General features: G+C 48.1%; 1 protein-coding gene across 1 annotated transcript; it reads left to right on the top strand.

Annotated features, from left to right (window-relative positions):
• The first annotated feature begins 401 nt into the window (after positions 1–401).
• Positions 402–9,709, top strand: TBR1 (T-box brain transcription factor 1). Its single transcript, XM_060015696.1, has 6 exons — positions 402–1,093; positions 1,655–1,809; positions 2,164–2,285; positions 2,928–3,086; positions 4,045–4,106; positions 7,167–9,709. Exons 1-6 carry the CDS (start codon positions 402–404, stop codon positions 8,020–8,022), a joined length of 2,046 nt encoding a protein of 681 aa, XP_059871679.1. The 3' UTR covers positions 8,023–9,709.
• Positions 9,710–10,772: the final 1,063 nt, after the last annotated feature.

Genomic DNA, 10,772 nt, shown 5'->3' with positions numbered 1-10,772 from the left:
AACAGTGCTCACGTAAAACTAACACACGTTCCCCATCCCACCCCCAAGCCAACAATAAAATCATCCCCTTCAGTTTGCCATGATCGCAGCGACCAGGAGCCAGGTGATTATCCTAATTAATGTCTATCTAATTAAATTACTGTCAGCAGTTAACCAATGGCAGGAGCCGTTTCATCGGCTGCACAAGCAGCAAGATCAAAAGTGAGCCTTTTCTGATTGCTGCATAGTGTCAATTGGCCAATCTCTTCTCCCAGGGAAAAAAAAAGTAAATCAAACCTTTGAGAAGCATTTGCTGGTTGAAGTGCTTTCTGTCTAGTGAGGGGGTCTGTGGATTTCTAGTTTATGATAAATAGGACTTTAAAAACCAGGGACAGGAGGGTGAGTGTTCAGGTTCCAGAGCTATGCAGCTGGAGCACTGCCTTTCTCCTTCTATCATGCTCTCCAAGAAATTTCTCAATGTGAGCAGCAGCTACCCACATTCAGGCGGATCTGAGCTCGTCTTGCACGATCATCCCATTATCTCGACCACTGACAACCTGGAGAGAAGTTCACCTCTGAAAAAAATTACCAGGGGGATGACGAATCAGTCAGATACAGACAATTTTCCTGACTCCAAGGACTCACCAGGGGACGTCCAGAGAAGTAAACTCTCTCCTGTCTTGGACGGGGTCTCTGAGCTTCGTCACAGTTTCGATGGCTCTGCTGCAGATCGCTACCTCCTCTCTCAGTCCAGCCAGCCACAGTCCGCGGCCACTGCTCCCAGTGCCATGTTCCCGTACGCCGGGCAGCACGGACCTGCGCACCCCGCCTTCTCCATCGGCAGCCCAAGCCGCTACATGGCCCACCACCCGGTCATCACCAACGGAGCCTACAACAGCCTCCTGTCCAACTCCTCACCGCAGGGCTACCCCACCGCCGGCTACCCCTACCCACAGCAGTACGGCCACTCCTACCAAGGAGCCCCGTTCTACCAGTTCTCCTCCACGCAGCCCGGGCTGGTGCCCGGCAAAGCGCAGGTGTACCTGTGCAACAGGCCCCTTTGGCTGAAATTTCACCGGCACCAAACGGAGATGATCATCACCAAACAGGGCAGGTAATGCTACGTTCTTGGCTGCCGCTGCTCCAGGCGCGGTCCGGGGGCAAGTGCACCCGGCTTGTGACCGCCGCGGCAGCGAAGATTCGGGGTCGGGAGCAGAGTGGAAGGCGCTCTGGCGCGTCCTAGAGTTGGCTGGTGTTGGAAAAACGGAAAGTGGAAGGTCTAGCCACCGCGGTGATGTCGGGGAGGGGGGTCCCGCTCTAGAAAGGTGGTCGGAGAGCCAGTCAGTGGCCGGAGAAAGGAGAGCGAGAGAGAGGGGGAGAGCCCTGGCCGGTGGCCGGGAGATGGGAGGGACGCATCAACGCCCGATGCACCGACAGGTGGAGATTCGGGTCGCCAATCTCGCTTTTCAGCTGGGCAGTGCTACCTGCCGACTCCCCGACTTCAGCCCCACTTCTTTTCCTCCGCCACCACCCCTTTTCCAACCCAGCAAACATTCGCTCATTGACGCTGAGAGAACAAGTTTTGCTTTGCTATCTGGCGCCTCGCTTCTTGCATTTAATCTTTAACATTTATGTTTTTCCCCCTTGTTTTCTCCCCCCTTCCTAATTTAAATAGGCGCATGTTTCCTTTTTTAAGTTTTAACATTTCTGGTCTCGATCCCACGGCTCATTACAATATTTTTGTGGATGTGATTTTGGCGGATCCCAATCACTGGAGGTTTCAAGGAGGCAAATGGGTTCCTTGCGGCAAAGCGGACACCAATGTGCAAGGCAAGTCCTTCCAATTAACACGTTTTCCTGACACTTATTTAGGTGAGAATGATTAATTAAAGCCTTTGTGGACTGGCTCGAGCGACTTTTAAAACGATCGGCCAATGACTTCTAAAAGCAAACAAGGGGGATAGGGGGACAGACTGAGCCGCGAGAAGGGGGAGGATTATGCAAAAGCAATTTTAATCATCCCAGTTAATAGGAAGAAAGCACGGCCTAAAAAGCCCCAGCTAATGGGCCTCACAGTGGAATAAGGGGTGTGCGTATGTGTATATGTGTGTGTGTCCTACGTGGTGAGGAGTTAAGACTGGGCAGTGCCCGGGGCACATGTAAACAACTTGTTTCTTTCTCTAGGAAATCGGGTCTATATGCATCCGGATTCCCCCAACACGGGGGCTCACTGGATGCGTCAAGAAATCTCTTTTGGAAAATTAAAACTTACAAACAACAAAGGAGCTTCAAACAACAATGGGCAGGTCAGTGGCTCAAGCGCTCATTTCTCTCTCTCCCTCTCTTTCTCTCTCTCTCTCTCTCTCTCTCTCTCTCTCTCTCTCTCACACACACACACACACACACACACACACACACACTCACTTATACATACTCGTCCCTCCCTAAGATCCAGTTCATCACTTTAAACCAACATGAGAAACTGGACACGTTTCTTTGCTTCATTAAAAAGACTTCTAAAAAATTCTATTTCCATCCTCCGAAATTATATTAAACAATCTACAAAGTTGTTCTTCTCCCCCCCTCTCGCCCAATTCCCGAGTTCCCAACCTTCCCAAGTACAAATACTTGGTTGATTTTGAGAAGGAAACGCGCAGGATCTGCAGGTTGTGAAAATCTTTGTTTCTCCTTAAAGGAGGACAGGGAGAAGGGCCCTGAGGATCGGGCGGTCGGGTTTGGTTTTCCTCCCGTGCTCGGGCGATCCGTGCTCCCGGGCAGCGAGGGCTGGTCTGCCCCCGCCAGCCAGTCACCAGCCGGGCGAGGCCCGCTATCAGTTACTAGGGGCGGCGGGCTCCTTGCAGCCTCCGCGCGGCGGGCGGCGCAGAGCCCCGCGCACGCCGGCTGCGTTAACGCGCCGCCCGGCGCTCCCCTTTCTCTCCGCCGGACAGATGGTGGTTTTGCAGTCCTTGCACAAGTACCAGCCCCGCCTGCATGTGGTGGAAGTGAACGAGGACGGCACGGAGGACACCAGCCAGCCCGGCCGCGTGCAGACATTCACTTTTCCCGAGACTCAGTTCATCGCCGTCACCGCCTACCAGAACACCGATGTAAGGAGGCCTGGGGGCTGGGCGCGCGGCGGTCGGCACCGGCTTCTCCAGGCCCGCGCCGCTACCCTCGGCCATCCCCCGCTCTGGCACTAACGTCTGCCGCAGCTGGCTCTGCTGCGCCTTTTAGGCGTAGGGCTAGGGGCCTGCTGGGCACCTTCCCTAAACACCTAGCCGGTGGGAAAACGCTTCCTATTCGTCTCCGTCGCGGGTCACCCGGGCCACCTTTAAGGTGACCAGAATTTCTCGGGCCTCTTGGGAATTTTTATTTAGTTTTCAAGTATCACTTTCTGGGTGATCAAAAGAAACGCACATTCATATATTTAAAACCTACAATAAATTACTGGGGGCTACGAAGTGAGTTTTCTAGCAGTTTGAACTTAAGCATTTGCAAGTTTGCAGAAACTTATTTTACTACTGTTGATTTGACTACTAGAATTGATGGTGTTTTTTAAAAACTTAAATGAAAATATTAGAAGTTAAAAATATGCGTTTATTTTAAATCAAAACTGATTTTAAGATGCAGCTTGTGGGTTCTTCAAGTTGTGTATCAAAAGCGACCAATTTTAAAAAATATGATGAAACATTTAAGATACGCAACATTTTTTAGTGATGAATTCAAGTGCCCCTTAAAGATTTTTGCCTGAGTAAGGGCATTATGTAACAAGCATTTTAAAAAAATGAGCATTTGAACCAATTTAGAACACATGGGAGAGCTAATTGAAAGCAATTCTTTAGTTTTAGTCACCATTAATTTAAACATGTTCCTCATAACTTTCATCATACTTTCTTTTTTTTCCTTTCCACCCATTCCCTCAAATTTTTCAATTAGGGAAACTTTGCTATTTAATGAAATTGTGGGCCGTAAGCCCCTGTAAAAAGCGGCAGATGACATATCCTTAAACACCCAATCCTCTGTATAGAATGTAAAATCGTATTAATCTTTTTTTCTCTTTTCCAGATTACACAACTGAAAATAGATCACAACCCCTTTGCAAAAGGATTTCGGGATAATTATGACACGTAAGTAGTTTTGCACTTTCTCAAATTTGTGGAATTGGGCTTTAGGTCAAAGGTGCATTGCTTTGTACAAGGCTTTTGGAAGCTAGGAAGTGTGAAGACAGGGTTGTTTTCGAGGTTTTCCTTTCCTTTTTGTCGGCTCCCCTTCTCTCTGGTGACCTGGCTTAGTACTTCTGTGGTTTTGGTGAAAGGTTTCCTCTGCCTATTTTTAGCTTTTGCGTGAATTACAAAGTTGTTGGCGGGGCTCGGGGACTGGCTGGCTGGGGAAGCCGCCCTGGTTCCCGGGTGCGCGAGTTGTATGTGGCACTGCAGATGCTCAGCTCAGATTGTCTGTGTCTGAAACCACCCGAGTCTGCCTGAAAGTGCATGTGGCTCTGGCAGTTGTTACAGTCTCCTTGGCATATGTGACTTTTATTTACCCATTTCCAAGTTTTGTGTAATAGCTTTTCCTGTGCAAGTTTACTATGGACTGAATAAAAATGTGCACCCACTACAGGCAAGTTCACGAGCACAGCCGATATTGCAGTCACTTCAGGCTTTGGGAAGGACCCAGGTTCTGTTGCTGTGTATTATTTATGCTTCGAAAGAAAAATATTTCCTGTTATCGTTTTTATCTAGGTGCGTTTTAATTACATGTGTTGGTTCCCTTTTCTCCAGGCATCACTTACCTACTCCATGTCTTTTCTATCAAAATGCTGTCCTCTGGGGGCAACAGTAGGTGTAAACTGAATACTTCCTGGGCTTGTTCTAGCGTTCTTCCTCAGAGCCCAGGTATAGTGCCTAGGAGTTCAGATAGAGTTATATAGCAAAATCTAAATCTGGATTATGGTGATCCCTTCATTTTTTTCTTACCATAGAAGGGAAGAATACATACATTTTAATTTCATGGCTTGCATTAAGTGCTTGGGATAGAACTACAAAGTTGAATCTGTCTTTGACTAGGAATAGATTAAATTTGTGGAGGAGACAAGTGGCTATCTTCAGGTAGATACCGAACTTCCCTCCTGATATTTTTATAACAAATTGAAAAGACAGTCATGGATGGTACTGCCTGTAACTGCCATGTGCATCCCTCAAAAGTGGTCCAAAGGAAGCAAGCCTCATCAGTATGATTCCCCAGGAAAAAAAAACTTGGCTACTCTAGTCCTTCCTCACAATCTAAAAAAGGTGGGCTCAGCACAGTGGAAAGTGTGTGGCCCATGAGACCAGAGATATTGGTCTCTGTACTAGGGGGTCTTGTAGATTTTGAGCTTTTAATTCTGCTGTGAACATCTGTTCCAAAGCATTTATTTTGCACAAATCAATTCAGTAATCCCAAGTGGGTTGGGACCTGGATGGGCATATAAACTGTATCTTTTGCAGATTGTTGTTTTTTTTTTTCTTTTTAAAATATTGTGGTGGTAAACAGAGAGGGTATTTGCACCTTGCTGGTTATGTTCCCTTCCTGCCTCCCTCTACTTGTTCTTATTTGAGGCTGGACTTAAATTTCAGGAGGGAAATTTTGTGCAGTAAGCAAACTGCACCTGAGCAGCCACAGCATGACACTCACTTGCCCCTCTTCTGGCTGACTTCTGTTGGAAAAAAACACTCCATTTGGTTCTTAAATCACTATATATTTCTCATAAAAAGCTTCTTTAACTGTACAAGTGGTTATCTTAGACATTTATGGGTTAGAGAAGAGTAGAATGGTTTATGACACTCCCTTTCCACTGTTAATGTCGGTTATTTGGGCCTGGCTCACTTTTGGAGAAACAGGGAGAGCAATGAAGAGTTCAGGGGGGCCAGGGGGTTTGCTTGGCCACTCACCAGGGAATCTCCTCCCCAAAGGATTGAGGTCTGACAAGACTGAGGCTCTCTTTCAAAACAGTCTGTTGATTAAAGATTAAAACATTTATGTGTGAGCTAAATAAAAAGGGAGGCATGTGTGTATGTGTATGAGAAAATACTTCGACCAATCTTGATCCAATCTCTGGTTCCTTCTCAATTCGAATGGGATTTTCTAGGCCCAGGGCCTAGAGCTAATCTTTGACTATTTTCTTTAAGGTAATTCTTAGTAACACAATTACTGTATGGGGTTGGGCAAGTTATTTAACTTCCCTTTGCCTCAGTTTCTTCACCTGTAAAGTGGGATAATAATGGTACCTAACTTGGAAAATTGTTGTGCTGGTTAAATAAATTACTGTCTGTACAGTCCTAGACAAGGGTGCCTGGTACACATAATCAAGTTGTATAAGGATGAGCTATTATTAGTGGGAGACTGCTTGGGGGAGGTTGATAACTGTACTTCAAGAGTTTGCCCCCCAAGTTGTTGTTGCTGTTGTTTTTAACCAGTAACAGATCAAAAGCTGGGGAAAGAAGGTCAGAGTAAAGAATGCTTTTTCTCTGCAAAAGAATTTTACTGATTGATGACTTTGTTTCCAAGTAGTAATTCTTGTTTGTATTAGTGGTCGGGAGCTGGGGGTTGAAAGATCACACGGGGAAAACAAGACAGTAAGTCCTGCGGAGGCTTGCAGCAGTAACCCTCCCGGGTCTCAGCAGACTGGCGAAAACCAGTCCGATGCTTGTCAGTACCTGGGGGGCCCGCGCGTGTGTCAAATGGAGGAAAGCGGTCTTAAAAGGGTGGAAGTGGGTGACTTGTTTAGAAATTTCGCTCAGAAACTCTCACCGAAGAAGAAAGGCCCACTGGGCAAATAACACCTTAGTTCCTGGGTAAATCTGCCATAATGTGTACACATACAGTGGAGAAGGGGGATGAGAATCCCTTGCTGTGCTCCTCTCTCGGGCCCCCTGTGCACCTGGTGAGAGAACGCAAGAGAGGAGGGAAGCCTTCTTCTTCACCTGTATCATTTTTAGGTCCCTGAATAGACAGATTGATTCCTTTATAATTTCACGATTTATTTTGGAGAGGATGCAGGTCTGTGACCTTTTGTCTGTCTCCATCCTGGACGGCGGCAGGTTACACGTGGAGATGGTGTGGGTGGGCAACCAGGGGTGGCCTTCCCTTTTGCCCCCCGAAGGGACCTGGCGCCACCCTTCGGTTCTCTCTCTCTCCCTCCCTCGCAGGATCTACACTGGCTGCGACATGGACCGCCTGACCCCCTCGCCCAACGACTCCCCGCGCTCGCAGATCGTGCCCGGGGCCCGCTACGCCATGGCCGGCTCTTTCCTGCAGGACCAGTTCGTGAGCAACTACGCCAAGGCCCGCTTCCACCCGGGCGCGGGCGCGGGCCCCGGGCCGGGCACGGACCGCAGCGTGCCGCACACCAACGGGCTGCTGTCGCCGCAGCAGGCCGAGGACCCGGGCGCGCCGTCGCCGCAGCGCTGGTTTGTGACGCCGGCCAACAACCGGCTGGACTTCGCCGCCTCGGCCTACGACACGGCCACGGACTTCGCGGGCAACGCGGCCACGCTGCTCTCGTACGCGGCGGCCGGCGTGAAGGCGCTGCCGCTGCAGGCGGCCGGCTGCACGGGCCGCCCGCTCGGCTACTACGCCGACCCGTCGGGCTGGGGCGCGCGCAGCCCCCCGCAGTACTGCGGCGCCAAGTCGGGCTCGGTGCTGCCCTGCTGGCCCAACAGCGCCGCGGCCGCCGCGCGTATGGCCGGCGCCAACCCCTACCTGGGCGAGGAGGCCGAGGGCTTGGCCGCCGAGCGCTCGCCGCTGCCGCCCGGCGCCGAGGACGCCAAGCCCAAGGACCTGTCCGACTCCAGCTGGATCGAGACGCCCTCCTCCATCAAGTCCATCGACTCGAGCGACTCGGGGATTTACGAGCAGGCCAAACGGAGGCGGATCTCGCCCGCTGACACGCCCGTGTCCGAGAGCTCGTCCCCGCTCAAGAGCGAGGTGCTGGCCCAGCGGGACTGCGAGAAGAACTGCGCCAAGGACATAGGCGGCTACTACGGCTTCTACTCGCACAGCTAGGCCGCCCCTGCCCGCCTCGGCCCCGCGCCCCGCCGCGGCCGGGCCCCCGCCAGCCCCTCGCGCCTCTCCCCCTGCGCCTCCTGCCCACGCCCCACTCGCGCGCCCCCTCAGTTTGTTTGACCCTCGAACACCGTCTGCAGCGGATTAGTACAGGTCTCCGAGTGTAATTTTAACCTTTTCTTTTTTTTTTTTTTTGCACAGCAGTTTCCGCAATTAGCGCACCGACCTTCAACTTGGCTGTAAACCTTTTGGTTTTCCTACTTCCGAACCTTCTGTGAAGTTATCCTCCCAACAATTCCCCTTCCCCTCGTCTTTTTCTCACCCTCTCCTTCCCTTTCTGGTAATGAAACTCTTCACCTTTAGGAGACCTGGGCAGTCCTGTCAGGCAGCAGCTATTCCGACCCGCCAAATCTCGGCCTCCCCATTAACCGTAGGATGTTGACTCTAGAACCTGGACCCCCCAGCGCGTCCTTTCTTATCCCCGAGTGGATGGATGGATGGATGGTAGGGATGTTAATAATTTTAGTGGAGCAAAGCCTGTGAAATGACTGTATATAGTGTTAATTTACTGTAACGAATGGCTAGTTTTTATTCTCATCGTCAAGGCACAAAACCAGTTCATGCTTAACCTTCTCGTTCATTTCTTTTCCTTTCTTTGCCTTTTTCTCCACCCCCCTCCCCTTTAACATTTTTTCTGGTGGGATAATTAACAATATTCTAAGAGGCTCTGAAAACTTGAAACTTGAAAAACTAGATAATGATGGGTTTCTCACTTCTCCTCAATCCGTTGCATGAAATAATTACTCTGCCCTACTGCACACAAATAGCTAAGGAGAATCTGACCAAACACCTGTAAAGGATAGGTGTCTTTTCATAGGCAAGTCGATTAAGTGGCATGATGCCTGCAAAGCAAAGCTAACTGGAATTATATGTTTTTTACCCCTTACTTCTAAATAGAATAGCTCGACATCAGCAATATTATTTTGCCTTATTTGTTTTTCCCCAAGTGCCAAATCCATTACTGGTCTGTGCAGGTGCCACATATGCTGACAAACTGTTTCTGAGTATCTTTTCAGTTCCCCCCTCCACCTTTATATGCTGTAAATCTTTGTAATGAATATTCTACTAATGATATAGATGACTGAATTGTTGGTTAACTATAGTGTAGTCTAGTGAAGATGAATTGTGTGAGTTGTATATTTTACTGCATTTTAGTTTTGAAAATGATTTCCCCGACACCTAGAAACAGCTGCAATTTGACTTCCTTGGGAAAACACTAGCATTAATGCAAGTAAGACTGTTTTTCCCCCTCCCACTAAGTCTTGTTATATTTGATAAGGAGCACTAATCCCCCTGAAAATAGATTAGTAGGATTTCTAATGTTGTGTAGCAAACCTATACTTTTTTTTGTATTTTAAAATTAATGTGAAATATGCATCATACACAATATTCAATCTAGATTCAGTCCATTGGGGGGATTTTTTTTCCTGATAGGAATTCAGGGTCTAAACGTGTGTATATTTTGGCTCTTCTGTAAATCTAATGTTGTGATTTTTATATTTGTTTCGTTTTGTCTGTGAACTGAATAATTTATACAAGTACACACTCCATTGAGAAACGTTTTGTTTTTTGCTCGTTTGTATCGTCTGTGTATAACAAGTAAAATAAATCTGGTAAAATGCTATGGTGTTTGAAAGCAGTTTACAGTTTGAAAATAATTTAATTGTAGATGATTATTTTTAAGGGTTAAGGAAGAATAGCCTGTCCCTACTCCAATATGGGGCAGTCTGTTTAGTGGAAACTGCCTCCCGTTTTCTTCTTAAATTTGTTTTATAGCACTACCAGTAATTACTTTTTTTCCTCTTATTTACAACTACTTAGTTCCCTGTGAGTCGTTTTACTTTGTTGCACTTTTTCTTTTTTTCAGGAAAATGTAGACACTTCCTTATATCTTTAAGTAGGAAATAACGTGAGCAGGAAAAGGAGGGTCTTCAATACGAAATTTAGAATTTCTTTAAATTTCACAAAGTCAGGAGGGAGGCTTTGGGCAAGAAAAGGGTGTGATTTAAATGCTTGTCAAAATAGGCTGTTGACCGCAGCTCTAGGCAGATGTCGAAAATTCCGGTCCTTAAATACGAGGCCTTGGAGTTGAGTGGTGAATCCGTAAATGAATACACAGGATGGCCTACATTTCTTGAGTGGATTGTTTTGGGGGGATTTGGGAGGGGTTGGAGGGGGGGAAGGACTCATAGAGCAAACTCGTGAAAGGTCGGTATTTAACCACTGAGCTTAAAACTTGCTTTAGGAGGTATCTGGGGGGCACCACTCCCGTCTTTTCTACAACGGAACTCCTGTGCCAGTCCTGCCCAAGCCAGATCCCCATCCCTTGAGAAAAAAAATACAGAAATGTGGATATTCCAGCTGGGGGGTCGCTGCGTCTTAGTCAAGGTGTCCGCAGAGCTCTGCCTTTACCTCCTGGAGAAGCGATTTTTGTACTTTTGTGTCCAGAGAAACGAGATCCAAGAAAGAGGTGGAGAATGGTTCAACTTTCTTGCTTAGTCTGGGCCAGTCTCAGGTTATGGGACGAAATTTACCACCACCCAGAGACGGTCGTGTATCCCCTTTGCAATTTGACAGATGCAAAGAGGCTTCAAAGTTCCAATTAAAGTGAAAATTGGTGGGGGGAACAAGACCGATTTGCCTTCCCTGGGCGATTTCGCCACTAGACGGCGTTCCGCGGAGTTTTGTCT

Source organism: Delphinus delphis, chromosome 7 (assembly GCF_949987515.2).
Source record: "Delphinus delphis chromosome 7, mDelDel1.2, whole genome shotgun sequence".
NCBI lineage: Eukaryota > Metazoa > Chordata > Mammalia > Artiodactyla > Delphinidae > Delphinus > Delphinus delphis.
The sequence above is the reverse complement of the archived record's forward strand: the minus strand, read 5'-3'. Positions and strand labels throughout refer to the sequence as shown.

Excerpts from the sequence above, each read along its gene's own strand:
- TBR1 (XM_060015696.1), top strand. The coding sequence starts at position 402 with ATGCAGCTGGAGCACTGCCTTTCTCCTTCTATCATGCTCTCCAAGAAA. Across the intron at positions 1,094-1,654 it reads ATCATCACCAAACAGGGCAG|GCGCATGTTTCCTTTTTTAA; the intron begins GTAATGCTACGT and ends TAATTTAAATAG. Across the intron at positions 3,087-4,044 it reads CCGCCTACCAGAACACCGAT|ATTACACAACTGAAAATAGA; the intron begins GTAAGGAGGCCT and ends TCTCTTTTCCAG.